This window comes from Dermacentor andersoni, chromosome 3 (genome assembly GCF_023375885.2).
Source record: "Dermacentor andersoni chromosome 3, qqDerAnde1_hic_scaffold, whole genome shotgun sequence".
Classification (NCBI taxonomy): Eukaryota; Metazoa; Arthropoda; class Arachnida; order Ixodida; family Ixodidae; genus Dermacentor; species Dermacentor andersoni.
Genome location: NC_092816.1, coordinates 141,079,708 through 141,098,517, shown reverse-complemented (window position 1 = coordinate 141,098,517; position 18,810 = coordinate 141,079,708). Strand labels below are relative to the sequence as shown.

The following is an 18,810-nucleotide window of genomic DNA, read 5'->3' as shown; positions in this document are numbered from 1 at the left end:
AAACCGTGGTACCACTAAGAAAGCGAAGATATGTACACGTACAACACCGCAATGACGATATAACTGAATTACAAAAGCGAAGCGAACGTTAGCTGAATTTAACATAGGGTTGCCATGCAAGCAAGTACGTGTGCATATCGTAATACTAGCGTGATGCTAACAGGACGAGGTTACCAGACACATGAACACACAGAGGCGGCGCCCTCACTGTGTGTGAAAAATGGGTTAGTGTGGTTTCATTGTGTTGATTTCGCTGCGTCAGCTTTCCAACACGCAAATTATAACGTCGCACGCCCTCCGTGCCACGCATGTCCCTAAGAATTAGTAAATGTAGACCTGACTGCTTTTTAGGAAGGTTTATATTTAGTATTGCTTAAGGAATTATAATATAAACCAAGCTAAATCTAAACATTGACCTCTTTTTGGCTTTGTCGAGTCAAACATCACATACAGCTAGAACATAGTTTACTTTGCTACCCTTGCTATCTCTAAACACTATTACTACTGCTGCCTGCAACCACTAGAACAGAATTTTTATTCTGAAAACAGCTAAATGCTAGTGTGCAAATCCAGGGTAATTGCGTATCTTGGTTAACATATGCAGACGCCCAATGAGTAACTCTATGCGCTTCTGCAGCGCGGCGCAGCAATCGCAACGCCAAATTTTACAATACTTTCACCAATAAAATATTGCACAACAACTTGGTTTTTTTTATAAGAGGAAATAAATAACTTTTCTAGGACATCACAATAATATCACATAGATTGCGCAAACATACACACAGTTAAACGGCAAATTTCCCCTGAATAATATCGCAGGAGAATCGAAGACTAGTGACTGCGTCTTAAAGATCTTGCTCCGGTCGGACATGGCATGCCGCCGTCTGACAAAACAAGAAACAAAGAAAAAAGACAGGTGAAGCCTTGCTGCCTCCGGTTTTTATAAGTTTCTCGCTCTAACTCCAGGCAGCCTGGAACGAAGTTTCTCGTAGGCATAGCAAGTTATTTGATGTAACAGCGAGAATTTGAAAATCGACGAATAGATAAAATGACGATGAAATTATGGCCTCTACTCCATCTGACAGTGCAATAAATCTGTACTTAACAGAATGCAAGCGGCATAGTTCGCTTCAACAGCAACAGCATTTGCTGAGTACAGTCGGAGCAGTATCTTTTTGCCTATAGATTTTGCAGCTTGAAGGTTAGAGCGCACAATAGCACATGCAGAACACAGCGCTCGAAATAATGGCTTCGTATAAAGTGCTAGACACAGGTACGTGGGACTTCGCGTGTGATAAATCGGTATAAAAAGCATATGGAACAGGAGACCCGGTCCGACCAGGTTGTGCAGCTATAAAGCAGCACAATGAAGTCGCTCAGCCTTGCAGCTCTACTGATCGGCCTTATAGGTAAGCTTAGATGCACTTTTTCAACTTTTACAGCTTGTATATATCCTGTTGCCATTCTGCGCAGCCATGAACACATAACAATTACTAACTTATACAATTTGTTATGTGCACGCTTTTTGCTTATTGACAAAAAGACATACCTTGCTCAATGGTCTCGGAAGCAATAGAAAGTTGAAACGACCTTCTGCTCAATAAAATTTGAAAATGAAAAGCCAGCAGATGCTTTTTGGAGCGAGGTGCTACAACCATTCTCCGTGAGAGAGGGTTAACGAAAGATATCAGCAACACTTCCACCAAGGCTAAAAACTGTATGTTTTTCTGAGTTAAAATCACATTGTCTCTAACTTGTAATTACATTGCCATAAGACGCAAGAAAATCTTGGCAATCATTTTTCTTTAAATTCGGGAGAGCAGAAACTGACGCCAGGCGTAATTGAATCAGACAACGTTTGCATTTCGGCCCAGTGATTACACATTGCTATTTCCTCTTTTACAGCGTTCGATAACCTTAAGACCTGTCAAGCCAGTAGTAAGTCCTCGACACTCATATTTATTATGTGCATGCTACAAGATGACACGTGTCAATTTTCCGCCAGCAACAAACGTTACAATTTGAGCCCCTGATGCGTAAACGCCTACGCTATGGAAAGCTGCTGTCCACGTCATCATTAAGATGGAGTGCACAAGCGGCGAACGCGAAACCCGAAAACGACGGCTTCAAGAGTAACTATCGACCATAATTTCTCAGTGAGAAGTCTCTTCGTGGAGTATTAGCTATTTTATAAACTGCACTCTGCTCCTCTTCCAATAGCAGTTAAATCCGCGAAACTTACTTTGCTTTTCATTATCACCTGACGGTCTGTTCCACTCCATTAGGCTGACAAAGATGACGGTCATAGTCGTCATCAACCTGCCATCATCAGGATTTCTCCCCATCATCAGCTCTATCCTCACCATAGGACGAAGAAAACGAAATCTTAGGCCTCCAATGCCACTGTACTACTATAGATGTAAGCAATGCATGCTCCGGAAATACGGCATTTTGAGCTCGAAAGCAGCGCCTGCTCTGCGTCATGGAACAATAAATAATGGCAAAATACTGCTACCATGGGTCAAGCTATCAAAGGAACACACTACGACATAAGAGGACGAGATGAACGATGTCTTGTCAGCACGCCAAAATGTGTTTTGTCATTTTAGAAGATCCCATCTACCAGTTTCCAGCCCAAGATATCGTTATTATTTCTTTGCAGTTTATTGTGCAAAATGAAATTACGAAAATAGTGCAGATTGAGCGCACGTGCTAGCAACGCACTTAAATGGCATATCAAAGACATCAAGCTGCAATCTAAGTTGAAGTTAAATTTTAATTCAAGCAACCAGGAAAAAAGTACAGGTGCGTAGCCTAAATATACTGACCGGTCCACCACTGGTTGTTTCATCTTGTCCATCTTTGAGGCCAAGTTTTTATCTCGCAGAGGTTCCAAGTGACAGTATGGGCTGACCATGCAGCATTCGTTAGAGGAATTTTGGTATATGGATACCAATAAATGACTGTGCATGCCATATGCGCTCTAATCCATTTTTGTTTCTTCTGCTTACGCTCTTTCCATGATCCGATTCCCTATAATAATTGACCACAAGCTCTTTTCCTGTCACCTGGCCATTCAGTCATTTTTACGCTACATCAATCTTCTGACCTTGCATAAAACTTCGCTGCTTCGTGTCCTCAATCATTTTACTGAATATCAACCTCCACCGTTGATGAGCATCACACGCCATCTTCATTGCAGTCCGGTTTATGTTCATGCATGCCTCGTTATTTTTGCATTTGCCAGTTATTTCTTGATCACCCTGTACTTAATCTTACGTGGAAGCTTTCTGGTAAACACAAATATGTGATATTTATTTTCACATAAATGTTCTGGCAAAGGCAGCAGAATCGTGCAGGAATGATCAATGGATAAATTCTCCTAATATTTTAGTCCTCATCTGTGCGCACTCCCAGCCTTGTAATGTGTAAAATTCGGCATAATTATGTAGTCGAATGAACACAACTTTCCAATATAAAACTAAGAGTATTCATTGTGCGAGATTATTTTGCTATATTTTGCCTCATATTTTTGTCACAACAGCCAATAGTGCTTTATGGGCTCGAGGACTTTGTGAAACGCTCGTTTGGATTGCTTTATTGTCTCAGATCACACATTTCTGTATAAAACTGAAATACTGGTTCAACTGATTGACTGGCGTATTCCTTCCCAATTTAGGTTCTGGTATACTTGCAGGAATGCCTTGCATGATGGCGGCCACACTATACCTGTATGCCTGACTCCATACTTGAGCGCTATTTGAAGTTAACAGCTTTCTTCGGGAGCCGAGTGCGGTTTTCCGTATTTGGCCAAATAGGCGCGTTCGTCTGGAATTCTCATTCTTGAATGGAGGGCTGCATTTTCATGAATTTTGAACATTGGTTCTGGGGCTATTTATTCAACTCCGCCACAGTGCACAAGCATACCTCAATAGACAGCATTTTCAAAAAATGATATTTGAGAAGGCCGCCCGAACTTCAACAACTTAGCAGCGTCGAGATTGTACATCGCATTAATAAAATGCGCATTTACGGCCCTTAGTCCTTGCGTCTTTGCTGCATTACAGCAGTGTTTTGTATATGGTTAGTATATTGCTACAAATACCGTGAAATTGACGAATGAGTGCCATAAATATCCGCGTTATTAGGAGGACGCATCCTCTCAAAGTTGCTAACTGAAAGCTGTGGAAAATTATGGTTAACTTAGGGATAAATAGGACGCGGGGTAACCTTCCCGAGATATACACCTGTACACTGCGCCAACTTATCCATAAATGGCCCCTCGCCCATGCTGATATCTTCATAGTGATCAAGAGATCCGACGGTGTCTGAAACCTCAAGTTCTTTATTTTTCTTTTATTCTAGGGGAGTGCATGTTTTTATTTTTTTTGGCACCTACATCATGCTTCATGCTTGAGAACGTCATTAAAATAGCCGTTATGTCAAATTCACAGACTTGCTTTTTAATCAGGTGTTATTCAGTCATCCACAAACTACCGCGGATACTTCATTGGAGTGAGCAAGCTATTCGCTTATTTGGAGAATTATTTTAAAAAATGACAAAAGAATAGTCTCGTTCACACCAATTCTTCTCCGGCGGAGTTCGTTGACGTGCACCTAAAGTACAGTATACCAACTTTCTTACACTCCATCCTCATCAAGATGCGGCCACCGCGGCGGTAATTTAACCCACTATCTCGTGCTGACCAGCGCGATGCCGTAGTAATTGAGCTGCCGCCGCAAGTTACTCTGATAATCAGCTTCAATGTTTCAGCGCAAGTACTCGCGCCGTACATGAGCTGACTCTAAATACTGTCGCTCTAAGGCGACTGCTAACTTCTCGCAACGCGTTAGCTAAGCAGGGTGGCGTTGGCCATGAACAAACTTCACTATTTGTGATCCGTTTAGATACTGATTTATTGAGCAGTCAACGGCTATAGCGGGGAAAGGAAAGTGGTAAGAGAGAAGAAAAAATACCAGAGTGAAGACACCTGGCATAGTGAGCGTGGCACAAAAAGCGCCTCCAAAAGGGTGCAGTGACCACTGTCGGGTCAGCGACACGGACGCGCTGTGGCGTTTCCTTATCCGGAGGGTTGGCTTGGCGTCCCCCTCGGTTCTCACAGCGACAAGTGGCACATCATTCCTCTCTCCTCATTAGTAGCGCCACAGTAGTGTCTTCACGGCGTACTGCGTGCGCAACTGTATACGAAAGTCTTAACGACGTGGCGATGAGGAATCGGCCGGACGAGAATACACTCACGTTGTTCCTGACAGCAGCCAGCAGCCGTGTTCATCGTAACAAACCAGACGCAAAGGCAAAACAAAATAACTAGTGGTACTTTCGGCTGATCCCTATAGCGATCGGTTTCGCATTGCAACGATATGGAGACCGCTCTCACCGGAGCCAGAGAAAGCCTGACCAACATGAACACATTGCCCCTCGCCACAGCAATCGAAGGCCGGAACAGGAAACACGGCAGCTTGTCTTGTGTTGTACAGAAACACGGCATGCATGCGCAGCGACATGCCGGCGAGGCCGGCGTCATGCCAACAACAAAAGCTGCAGAAACCACATAACGCAAACTCCATCACATTTCGGTCGCACTTTCAGCTTGAAAGTGAGGGCCCCTCCGGGCGCTTTGAGCAGGAGCCGAATTCTGACTGAGCAGGAGCTCTGAATCAATTTGGCGTGTTCTGTGGGAGCAGGAGCTCAGACACGACGCGCCCAATGGGCTCAGAGCACTCAGTTTCGACCAACCGAGTGTAACATATGTTTCTAGCCCTTAATTGCTCTCTTAGTAAAACCGCGTAACACTTTCACATTTCGGCGCACAATGTCAGAGAGTGCATGTGGGTTCGAATGCGCCACGCATTTAGCTCAAGGTGCCAGGCCATCTCACAAGTGGCTTCTTTCTGGGCTTTTATTAGTCCAATTTTTAATAATCATATCATAAAAAACCAACAAAGACACCAAGGACAACACAGGGGAAGTTATTTGTACTTAAAATTCAAATAAATAAATCATAAATTAATGGCAATTGAAAGTGGATGAAAAACAACTTGCCACGGGTGGGGAACGATCCCACGTCTTCACATTACGTATGCGATGCCCTAACCAATTCAGCTACCAAAGCGCCGTAATCCAATCCACTTTCCGGGGTATTTATGTGTTGCTACTAGAACTAACCATTGGACTGTTAGCCGGCTCCACCACTCACAAACCTTGGCTGCGGATGTGAAACATCCTTTCTGCCGCAGGCGTGGCGAGTACGTGATCTTTCTGGGTGAAAACAACTAGTCAATAATCCCACACGTGCTACCTGAATGCTTCAATGTTGCCGGTCGAGACCCTCAAAATACCCCAGAAAGCAGATGGGAAAACGACGCGCGGTAGGTCAATTGCTAAGAGCACCGCACGCGTATTGCGGAGACGTGGGTTCGTATCACGCCTACAGCCAGTTGTTTTTTCATGTACTTTCATTTCCATTTGTTTGTAAATTCATTATCCATTTAGTAAGTAGAAGTAATTTCCTCTAAGTTGCCCTTGCTGTCCTTGTCTGTTGGCTATTCATGATATCATTAATAAAAATGGAGCCCCTCGGTTCCCTTTCTTCTCGTTCATTACATTACGGGGGTCTCGAATCCGGTAACTCTGATGCCGTCAGGAAGCATGTGTGGGTTTATTGACCAGTTGCCGTCCTCCAAATAGATCCCTTACTCATGACACCTGCGGGAGAAAGGATGCTCCACATCCACCGCCAAGGTTTGTGAGTTGTGGGGCTGGCTAACGATCCCAGGGTTAGCCCTAGTAGTGAAACATGAATACCTCAGACGGCACCGAGGTAGCTAAATTAGTAAGAGCATCGCACGCGTAATGCAAATACGTGGGTTTGAACCCCACCTGCAGCCAGTTGTTTTTTCTTTCAGTTTCATTTCCATTAATGCATCATGTTTTTCATTCATTTAGTAAGAAGTAATTTCCCCTGTTTACCTTAATGCCTTTGCTTGTTGGCTACTTATAAATTAATAAAATTCGGGCCTCTCTGTTCCCTTCCCTTTCGTGTGAATATATATATATATATATATATATATATATATATATATATATATATATATATATATATATATACATATACGGGGTCCTAATTTTTAAGCTGCATAGCATGCTTAAGAATCGGGTGTTGCAGATAACTATAGTCCTTGACTAAATTATTCAGAGAGGCGGACATTACTTGCACGGAGAAGCAGACCGCATATTTACCTAATAACTAGAGATCCCCAATGAATGCTTGATTATTTACTTTACGGCACATATTGCAATTTACGGATTGTAACCGGTGAGTTTGCAAGGCCTATCTACTTGAATTGAACTTCCACAATGACGCCAGTTTCAAGGTATGCGACATCAACACACACCGTCAAAATTCACTATTTTTCCGCTTACCCTTACATCAGAAAGTTATTTTATGCAAGTTGCATTGTGGGTCTCTTGAAACGAATCTTGCATAGGTTTTCCTGTATTTTAGCACCGTGTGTGAGCTAGTGTGGCGTCTTTTGTCATGTCTTTTGATCGCGCTACACGAATACCTATTCATGTTCTTTTATTCATTGAATCCCACTGTAACAGGAATGCCCATGTAGGTCGTCCCACACATTGGGGAATTATGCATTGAAACTGGTACCATTCAGGAGGTTCATTTCAAGTGGATAAATCTTGAAATATCACCGGACGCAATTTGTAAATTGCAATATTAGCAGTAAAATTATTATTATTATTATTATTATTATTATTATTATTATTATTATTATTATTTGCTTGAACACATATATACAATTAACAGGAAAGGGCAAGCGAGGAGCAGGCTGGAACCGGAAGGGGCACAACGCCTACCTACTCTTCAGAAGGGAGGTGACAGCAACCCAGAAATGGAAGATAGGAAGAAGGGGAGGAAAGGGGAAATGAAGAGCAACAGGACAAATCTAAAGAATAACACACAGTAGGGCCAGTCACTTAAGGGCACGCTACTACAGAATGTTGACTAGAATAGTTTCGACGCTACAAACTTGAATCTAAGTTAGTTACCTCTAGAAAAGTAAGTAGAGCACGATGAGCCTCATCACGTCTAGACGAACAACCACTGCGATACAAACATTCGTCCAATGTCGTACACCGCAGGCCAAGGAGTTGATAGTGTCTCACTAGCGTCATGCACTGCGCACTGAAAGCGGGACACTCAAATATAAGATGCTGAAGTGTCTCGCAAGTTATGAATGAAGAAATTAAAGAGTAATTTTTGTTAACTAATTCGCAATGTGTTTCTATTTCTCGTGCTAGTGAAGTCCACCTCCTTAAGTCATCCAGCTCAACGACAAGAATTAGGCTATCTGCCGAAATGAATCTAAACAATCCAGTGAAACTTAAACATTATCACCCCGTGGATGTTGTTACTGACGGTGGTCTGCTCCGGCGCACCAACAGTTGCACTTCGCTCCTTGAAGAGGTGTGAAGTGTGTCGAGTGAGCTCCTGAAGAACACTTTGCAATGTGATGAACATGGTATAATCATGCATCTGGTACCTCAAAGAGGGGGACGCAATGCTAACGCATTCGACGCAAAATCGCCAGATATTTTTCTCCTATCCTGTAAAGCAGCATTACTATAGGGCTTTACAATTTGTCTTCAGTTGCCTTTTACTCATCTGTAAACAGTTATATTTTTCTTTTTCAGGGCAGTTTACCGAAAGGACGAGCAGAATCTCCGAATTTGGAGATCAGGGTGAATTTACAGGTGTACCTGTGCAATATCTCCTCCGCAGTGGAAACGCACTTGACGCTGACAATGGTGGCACCACATCATACGGCGGAAGTGGATACGGCGCTGCATCTCGTGAATTTCAAGGCGAAAATACAGGCACACTAGATGATGGCGACACCTACGGAAGAAGTGATGCTGACCAGTATGGTGGTATCAAACGCATTCCTCGCCGCAGAGTCATATTAATCCTTATTGGCAGACGTCCACGGTCACGGGATGGTGGTGGATCAGGAGAAGATCGAGAAATATGGGGAAGGCAAGGTGGTGACTATTCTTCAGGTGATGAGTCCATAAGCCAGCGACGAAGGCTAAAACGGTTGCTGCTCAGAATCCTACTTAAGAAAATTCTGCTCGCAGCGGCAAGACAGAGGTCAGTGGGCGAAGGAACTGAAGAGGGGCAAGGTGGTGATGACCTTGGTACAAAGTCACAGTGGGGGCGCAGTGAACCAGGTTGGCAGTCAGGACGGCGTTTAGGCGAAGGCAGTGACTCTGGCTTCACAGATACATTTGATGGCCGTGGAGGCCGGTGGGGAACAGATGGTCTTGGTGTAGTAAGCGGACCTGTATCGGTGAGGCTCGGGGGGCAAAATACAGGAGACAGTAGTGACTTGTACGGATCAGGTAATGAACAGGGTCCTCAAAACGGCCCCTACTGGATACCTAGCGAAACCTCAAGTGATGTCACAGGTGGCATTCCCAGAACGAGCGGTGAAGGAGGTGGCGGATACTTCAGCGACGCCGCAAATGGTGGTACCGGTTACGGCAGTCTCAGTCACATGACAAATCTTGGTGTTGGAAGTCAACGAATTCCATTTAACGAAATGTACGGTTCTGGGAGCGGAGGATTAAACGACTTGAGAGGTTTCGAAAGTTCCAGTGATAGTTTTTCAGCCCAACCAAATACATGGCAGGGAACTGGTAGCAGCTTTGCACAGGACCAGAATCCCCTTGTACGAAGCAATGAAGGCACCTCATATGGTGGAATCTCAGCAGACCTGCAATCTGCGAACCGAGGACGCAACTATTACGCAAATTTAATACCATATCAAGATTTGAGGAGAGTGCCTAGCACATACGTTGAAAGTGGCCAGGCAGGCAGCCTTGGCGGCAGCTACGACACCAGGCTTGGAGAAACACCTGTCAATGCATTCGGCGTCGCCTCAAATGCCGGATACAGTGGAGTATTCGGAGGATCACCAGGTCAAAACCAGGCAGGATCAAGAGGAATCAATGAAGCTTACCATGGCAGCAATTCACCTAACGTAAAGACGGCTAGTGTGAACACGGAATGGCCACAGCAAAGATCTTAAAATGCTTGTTTTCCTAAACGACCCTAAATGGGATCTGCCTCATGCAAGCAGACATTACAGCCCGCGCAACGTATTTTGATTCATTTGCTCATTTTTTTGTTCTTCAAAATAAAAACCCGACACCCTTGGTTATACGTTGCCTTCAACGTATTCAGCAGCAGTCGACAGCTAACTTACTCAGGCACGGCACTGTCCGATATTTTAACTACAAAATATGGAGACCATGGAAGTGCAGAATCAGTCCTTGCTTAAACAAAATGTATCAGGCAGGGTGGTATTCACAAAGTAAATGGGCCACAAATAGTAATCAAAGTCTGCATGAAAATGATCTTCAAGCGCCAACTCAGGAATAATGCGTCTTCTATTAAAAAATAATTGGTGCTTCCCAAATACCACTGAAAGCTCTCTTAGCTTGACGGCAGCACGGTTAAGGGGACGCTGACTAATGCATCTATTATCCACAAGATTTATTTTGACAATAACCACTCTTTATAGCAAAAACGGTTAAGACTCGAAAAATAATTTACTAGGAGTGTGCGATCCGTTACACTAAGCTGCTGCGTAAGTCGTTGTGTCGCGATTCATGCGTTATTAAACTAATGCAACAAGGCCTGCTATGCGTCATTTTATATATGATTGCAGACAACAAACGTACCATAAATGAACGCATTTCGTAACCAAAATACAAGATTGTCTACCAATATAGGATGCAGCAATCACAGAATTTGCTTATTCTAAAAGATTCGCTCCGTTTCTCTCCATTTTATGATAGAGAATAAAAGCAATGAAACTTTTCTGGCCAAACATAATTCGGATTGAAAAAATAATTCTAGTCGATTGCCTGATTTTTATTGTTGATTCTTTAATTGTCATGTCTGCTTCAACTCGTTGCAATTCCTGCGCACACCCGTAGCCACGGCGGTGTAAAAATTTGCCCTTATTTTCTGTCTTTCGCCAACGTGAAACCTTGCTGCATGCGTAGGAATAACTAGACAAAATCTTTTAAACTCTAATCGTATTGCAACTTGGGTTTGCATTCAATAAGTGGTGCGATATAACCTATCAGAGCTGCTATTTTGGACATTCCGGCATTTCTCTCCACGAGCAAGGTGCGCTTGACGCATGCATAATAGTAAATAAGTCAACGTGAACTACAAGTATCCTTACATTACCAGACGTAATTTCGGTATTTCGACTGAAAAACTGAAATGCAGGCAACGAAGCTAACGTTCTACGTCACTCAATCTCGCTTTCCTCCTTAGTATAAGTCAAATCGCCAGCTCAAATCGTGAGATGAATATGTCGAAAACCTCTCTCGTGCTCATCGTATGCTGCGTGAAGTTGACGTCCGCTACTCCAGGCAGAATGCGAATATCCGAGAAACTGAATGAGACGTCGTAGCCGCGAATCAACGCATGCTTTCTAATTCCAGACAGCACAAGCATCAGACCAGTCCTGAAGACAGTTGAAAAGCGAACGTACGTCCACTGCTGCGTTATCACTGCCTATAAAACACAAGTGATTGTGCCAGAGTCAGGTGACCAATAGAGATGCGCTCTCCACAGATTACCACCTGCACTACGCAAGTGCCGGCACCTCTATGTCTCGTTCATTGGTCCATCGCAAAAGGTGGCGAAACCGCAAGGCGCCGTGCTGCAAACGTTTCATTACGAAGCCATTCTTTGCCTCATCCCAGGCACTTTGCTGTAAGTAAGTCAGTTGTTACCAGTCTTTTACCGTTCTTGGCTTCTTCAAAGGAAAGAAAATTAATTTGTCCATTGGTGGGATCGAACCTACGACACCTTGTACAACATCCCGATAGTTTAACATTTAGGTCACAATCTTTTTCTGTTTACTGTTACCCTTTCTTATTCCGAAAAAAAGTTCACAAGATGTCAAAATGCACGCTTTTCTGTGGCTGACATAAGATTTCTTCAGGACAAGAATATCACCAAACATAGTTACCTAATTTGGTAAATCGGGTTGCATCCTGAACGCCTTCCTAACACGAACAGTGTGTTCTTGTTAGCAACGCGTTCATCAGGTGCGGTCGACCTCTATTACCTGCATCACACGCATACATTTCTCGTCCCAACACGAACTAAAACTATTTGCGCGTGCTCCACGCCACCTATGACCAATGATAACACGTGCACACGCGTCAGTTTCTATTCAGCCGCATACTCACGAATAAAACGCTCGAATGCCTATAAAGCCCCTCGATACACATTTCCGCCTAGGAGCCATGGTGCGTGGACGGATGTGTTTTGTAGCCATAGAAATTAAAAGGATGCTACAGAATAATTTTAGTTGTCTCCACCGGTGTTGCGGTGAAATTGCGCATATATTTAGGTATATGTATGCTATATTGTCGCGCTGCACGACACAGCCGAAGGAAGCGAAAGTAGAGGTTTTCGCGAAGAGCTGGCCGCTGCCTGTTGGCCTTGCATGACCGTTCAGTTCCTTGTTCTACGATAACCATCTATCATCTTGTAGATAAACCTATTTCGTCCGTAACACTTTTGGTGAAGGTGCTGGGTAGACCACGCTGGACAACCGAGCTATACTGCCTCTTCACCGCAGCAAACGGTTGGCCGGGCTACCACCGGGAGACGCTGATATGAGTAATTCGGAAGGAGGCGACGTTCGCGAGATAATTTTGTTTTTATCCACACTACCTTTAAGTGCTGTTCATATTCGCCTAAAATATATTCTGTATCTAGCTGCGTTCATGGCCGCACGCGTACGGGAGACTTGGAACCCGCGATGTTAGAACCATTGAGAAATAATATGCTGTGCCCCCTTTTGCGATCAGCAAAACCCGTAGATCCCAGATAAATAAAAGCATGTCTCCAGGCATTTCAGATACACAAAATGAGCCTAGACTGACTCTACCGACATGCCCTGCGCTGACTTTCTAGTGAGAACTCCCCCCCCCCCCCCCCCCAAAAAAAAAGAAAGTAACGTCGCCCAAAAGGAAGAGAGCAAAGTGATGAGAAGGTGTGCAGCGTAGCGATAATAATACGGGAAAAAAATAACCTAGCGAGAGCAGTTGTAAAGTTCATATATAGAATTTTCACAACGTCAAAAACGGCCGTAGTTCGCGTCCACTTATTTCTTCTACATGTGCACTTATATTCGTTTTCACGTGTTACCGTTTGGGCTGCCGCAGATCACGAGCGTGTATTCGCAACTGCTAAATTGCAAGTATTGGAAGTGCGGTGGAAAAAGGAACGCCAGTAGCTTTCCCGCGCAAAGCACACAAACAACGTCTAACTCGTGGCAGACGCATTCGCTGTAGCTTAAAGGAGGCATCGTATAAGCGCTCTCCAAGCATAGAGCAAGGCCATTCGCAAAGTCACCTATTTTACGCGCAGCTCCGAACCATAATGTTCTGGCGGCCCGTCTCGCCACTCCCTTTGAGCGAAAGTCTGCCAATGCACCCTCCTCACACCCGAAATCTCAGCCTTGGGCGGTGCCTCAGTATCAGTTCCCTCTCGTTCGGAAAGACTTCTCCGATTGCTGAGGCCGGCAGACGCTACTGTAAGCTGTTTGGTGTACCTCCGTCCATACACGACTCGTGAACTCCGGTAGGTGCCCTGAAAGTTTCTCTTTCATTCAATTCCATTTTTTCCACACTACTTTTAAGTGCTGTTCAAGTTCGCCGAAAATATATCGTGTACCTAGCCACGTTCATGGCCGCATGCGTACGGGAGACTCCGAAACCACGATGTTAAAACCATCCAGAAATACTATGTTGTGCCACCCCTTGCGATCAGCAATACCCGTATATCCCGGATAATTCAATCATGTTTTCAGGCAAGTAGAATCCTCTGGTCTGGCATTGTAAGACATGAGGTGACCTGACAGACCGCAGAGTTATCTGACTGAGCTAGCTTGGATGCTCGGATGCTCTTGGATGCTCTGAAGTGCGAATACTCGCGGTTTTTAAGGTAGGAAACTTGAATTCACCTCCCACAGTACACTACATATCCAGGCTTGGAGTGGCGCCTGACACCAGGAGAAACGCCGAGCTATAGTGGGGCTATACAAATCCAGGTACAGCCAAATTAGCAAGACCCACTAAGTTTCAACCAGGCACTCCCTCACCAAATGAGGAATTGGCCTGCCTGGTGCAGTATTCGGCCACTTCCTCCCAAACAACCCATACGATTAACCGATGGCCCTCAGTCCCCAGCACCTGCGGAGCACCTGACCAAGGCGGCGGTGAGACCTGTAATGCAGCAGAGGATGCTAAGGATCTCTGGACCCGGACAGGCCGCCAATGGAAACTGGCCCGGCCAACGTTTAACACCCGAAACCTCAGGAGTGAAGCTAGCCTAGCAGGACTCTTTGAGGAACTATCAGACATCCTTTGGGATATCATTGGCTTTAGTGAGGTTAGAAGAACTGGAGACACTTACACACTGCTCGCAAATGGCCACGTCCTCTGCTATAGAGGACTACCATATAAGAAGCAGTTCGGTGTAGGATTCCTAATCCATAAGGACATAGCCGGCAACATTGTCGAATTCTACAGCATTAGTGAGAGGATAGCAGTAGTCGTAATAAACCTGAATAGCAGGTATAGAATAAAGGTAGCACAAGCCTACACTCCAACGTCCAGTCACGATGATGAAGAAATAGAACATTTTTATGAAGATGCTGAATTAGCCATGTGAATAGTGCATACTCAGTATACTTAGCGACGAGCGACTTATTGCAAAGGTGGGGAGAAAGAAGGCTGGTGAACAAGCAATTGGCAACTACGGCGTGGATTCTAACATTGGATTGGATTGGGGCCAACTTTATTTGTGCCTGCAGTTGGGCGCTCGCACGCCGCGACTTCATCTACGAAGTCGCCGTTACTGAACGCGGGTCTCCACTCGCCGTTGCCGGCTCGCTGGGTCCCTGCCTTTCGAGCGCCCCGAGGACCCGCTGGATGGCCCAGAGCTGTTCGTCTCGGTCGTAGCTCTTCGCGGCTGCTTCGAGCCGCGGTGGTAGCGCTCTTGATTTTGCTTCATCTGGATTTTTAACGCAGTCCCACAAGATGTGCGTGTAATCTGCGGTCTACCTCCGGCAGACTCTGCACTTATTGGTCGGATATGTCTCGGGGTACATGCGATGCATCAGTCTCGGTCTTGGTAGCCATCCGGTCTGGAGCTGTCTCAGTAGTACTGCCTCTGCTTGACTAAGCCTCGGGTGCGGGGGTGGGAGAGTCCTGCGAGCCAGGCGGTAAGCCTTCGTGAATTCATTGCAATCTGTCAGGCGGTCTTTGGTTCCGAACCACGTCGCACGGTCAGTCGCCGGGTCACTGTTGGTTAGCGCTCGCGCTGCTGCGTGTCGTCTCATTGTGGCTCTCATTGCCCGCGTGCCCGCGCGCCCGCGTGCGCCGGCAACCACTTCACTCTTACTTTTCTGTCTTGTAGTTTGACCGCTCGCAGCATTCGCTCAGCCTCCCTGTATATTTGGCCTTTGGCGAAGTTTCGCACCGCCCCTCTCGAGTCACTCAGCACCGTGTGGCAGTCTGCGTCGGCGATGGCGAGGGCGATGGCTACCTCCTCCACTCCTTCCGCTCCGGCGCTTCTCACGCTCGCTGCCATCCTGGTGGCGCCGGTTGACGCCTCTATGACGACCGCTGCGAAGGCACTCCGTTGGTATTCGGCCGCGTCCACGTACCGCGCGTGTTCGTCGTTGGCATGCTGGTCGATGTGAGCCTTGGCCCTCGCCGCTCTTCTTCCCTTGTTGAACTCGGGATTCATGTTCTTCGGTATGGGGTCAATTCTGGTCTGGCGTCGGACCCCTTCGGGGACGACAAGCTTTATCTCCACCTCGTTCGAGCATCTTAATCCCAGATCGTCCACCATCTTCCTCCCGGCTTTGGTCATGGCCAGCCGCTCCAGTTGAGAGGTGCGTTGCCCTTCGGCTATTTCTTCAAGCGTATTGTGTATCCCGACTTGTAATAAGCCTGTCGTGCTAGTGGACTCGAGCAAGCTCAGCGCCGTCTTGTACGCTCTTCTGATGAGCACGCTGATTTTGTTACGTTCGTGTTGCAGCCATCTGTTCTGAGGCTGCAACGTACGTGACGTGGATGATGACGAAGGATTGGACGAGCCTAATAAGGCTCTCTCTCATGCCCGCCTTCCGGGTAGTGACTCGTTTAAGGACTCGAATCGCGTTGACTCTTTTTGCCATGAGACGGGTGATGGTTTCGCCGTTTCTTCCGTGCTTTTCGATGACCATGCCTAGGATCCTAATTTTGCCGACCTCGGGGATCACGTTGCCGGATTTGGTCACGATTCTGATTTTTTTTTTTCGCGTTGTCTGGTATTGCCTCTGCTGCTTTTTGTAGGTGGGAGTATGAGAAGCTCCGATTTGCTCGGCGAACATCTCAGTCCGCTGCCTTCCAGCTGGTCTTCTATTGCGTCGACGGCGGCTTGAAGCGCGCCCTCGATGTGGGCGTCACTGCCACCGGTCACCCACAGCGTGATATCGTCCACGTAGATGGTGTGCCTGACGTCTTCGATGTCCGCGAGCTTTTCGGCCACTCCGATCATTACCAGGTTGAACAGCATCGGCGAAATGACCGATCGCTGCGGTGTGCCGGTGCTCCCGAGCTTTTTCTCTTGCGTCTGTAGGTCGCCTGCTCGTATCTCGGCGGTCCTGTCCATGAGGAAGTACTTGATGTAGTTGTAAGACCTTTCGCACATGTTGAGCGTAAAGCATTGGGACATAATCGCCGAGTGCTTCACCTTATCGAAGGCGCTCTGCAGGTCGAGCCATAGGATTGCCTTGCTGTCGCGAGCGCTGCAGCCATCGTCGATGATTTGGTATTTGAGCTGCAGCATCGGGTCCTGCGTGATGAGATGCTGTCTTAAGCCGATCAAAGTGGCCGGGTACAGTCCTTCTTGTTCCAGGTAGTCGTGCCACCTGTTGAGCAGGACGTGCTCCAGCACCTTGCCCACGCAGGAGGTGAGCGAGATGGGCCGGAGGTTATCCGTGTCCGGCGGCTTCCCCGGCTTAGGGATCAGGATGGTCTTGGCTGTCTTCCACACCTTTCGCAGCGCGCCCGCTCTCCAGCACTTGTTGAAGTATTTGGCGAGGTTTTCAATCGAGCCGTCGTCGAGGTTCTTGAGCGCCTTGTTCGTCACGAAGTCCGGGCCGATTGCCGACCGGCTGTTGAGGTCGTGCAGGGCCGCGCGTACCTCCTCGACGTCGATGTCACGATCGAGCTTTGCGTTAGGTAGGCCGCTGTACGGCGCTTGTTGTTCGGTGGGTGTAGTTGGTAGGTATTTGTCGTTAATGCGCCTTGTTACTTCGTCGGTGCCGTGTACTGAGACCGCCCTATGTATGAGCCTGGCGAGTCTGCCCCTTTGGTGTGAGTTGGTCTTGGTTTTGTCGAGCAGGTGTCGCAGCAGGTTCCACGTCTTCCCGCTGTGCATCTGCCCGTCTGCCGCGTTGCAGATCTCGTTCACTGTTGCGTGCAGAGCGCGCGGCAGTGTTCCTCGATCGCTCGGATCAGCTCCGCCACCTTCTTTCTGAGTCTGCGGTTAAGCCGTTGTTTCTTCCTGCGATTGAGTATCGACTGTTTGGCTACTTTGGCCCTTGCTCGCGTCGCGTACGCTCTTGGTGATTTCGGCCGTCCACGAGTCGATGTCTTCGATCTCATCGTCACCGTCGCTCTTCTGGCTTCTGGCGTCTCGAAAGGCATCCCAGTCTATCCATCTGTGTCTTTTGATGCTGGTGTAGTTGTGTTCCGGTATGCCGATTTCCACGATGGTGTGGTCGCTGCCGAGGTCGGTCCCCGTGTTTCTCCAGGTGATCACGCCCCGGATGTCGTTTTTCACTAACGTGAGGACCGGAGTAGTGTCCCAGGACACGGAGTTATCGATTCTCGTCGGATGTGTCGGGTCCGTGATGAGGGCGAAGTCGAGTTCCGTGGCGTCTTGGTACAGGTCGCGGCCATTTGCTGTGTACTTGTTGTAGCCCCAGGCAGGGTTCATCGCGTTGTAGTAACCGCACGCGATCAGCGTGTTGCGGCCTGCTGCGGTGCTGGGTCTGTCCAGTAATGTCTTTTCTCTGCGATGGATTGCTGTAGATGCTGAGCAGAAATGTGCTTCCTTTTGTCTTCTTGCCCGGGACGATTTCAGTGAGTGTGTGTGCTCGATCTTGATATTGCTTTGCAGCTCGTGTTCGACGAACGTGAGTTCCTTCCTGACCAGGGTGCACAGGCCTCTACCGTCGGGCGGTCCCTTGTGCACTCGGTAGCCGCGGAGGGACGGTGTGGCGGTTAGTGTTTCTTGTAATAGTAGAACCTCCGGCTTGCGCGCGGCATGTGCGATGCGCTGTTGGATGACTGCGTTCTTCCTTCCGAAGCCGCGACAGTTCCACTGCCACGCTGTTACACCTGCTGTTGCTGGTGTTGCGCTGGTGGTCATGATTGCGTTGGCGTGTACGGCACTCCCTGGTTGGGTGGATGTTGCGCGAAGAGGAGCGCAAACGTCGGGTGCTTATCATCGGCTGTAGGGTCCTTTCGATGTAGGCGACTCTGTTCATGTTCTCGGCTTCGTAGGTCTCCATTGTTTGTTTCAATGCTGTCACTGCTACGATGATCGCCTTGATTAGCTGTTCGAGTTTGGTGAATGTCGTTTCGAAATTCACTTCGAGGCTGTCGATGCGATCGTT

At 47.0% G+C, this 18,810-nt stretch overlaps 1 protein-coding gene and 1 pseudogene across 1 annotated transcript; one reads left to right on the top strand and one right to left on the bottom strand.

Moving 5' to 3' along the window:
- The first annotated feature begins 1,300 nt into the window (after positions 1-1,300).
- Positions 1,301-10,255, top strand: LOC126525134 (uncharacterized). Its single transcript, XM_050173188.3, has 3 exons — positions 1,301-1,409; positions 1,906-1,938; positions 8,729-10,255. Exons 1-3 carry the CDS (start codon positions 1,367-1,369, stop codon positions 10,123-10,125), a joined length of 1,473 nt encoding a protein of 490 aa, XP_050029145.2. The 5' UTR covers positions 1,301-1,366; the 3' UTR covers positions 10,126-10,255.
- Positions 10,256-14,976: 4,721 nt separating this feature from the next.
- Positions 14,977-16,973, bottom strand: LOC126525007 (uncharacterized; annotated as a pseudogene).
- Positions 16,974-18,810: the final 1,837 nt, after the last annotated feature.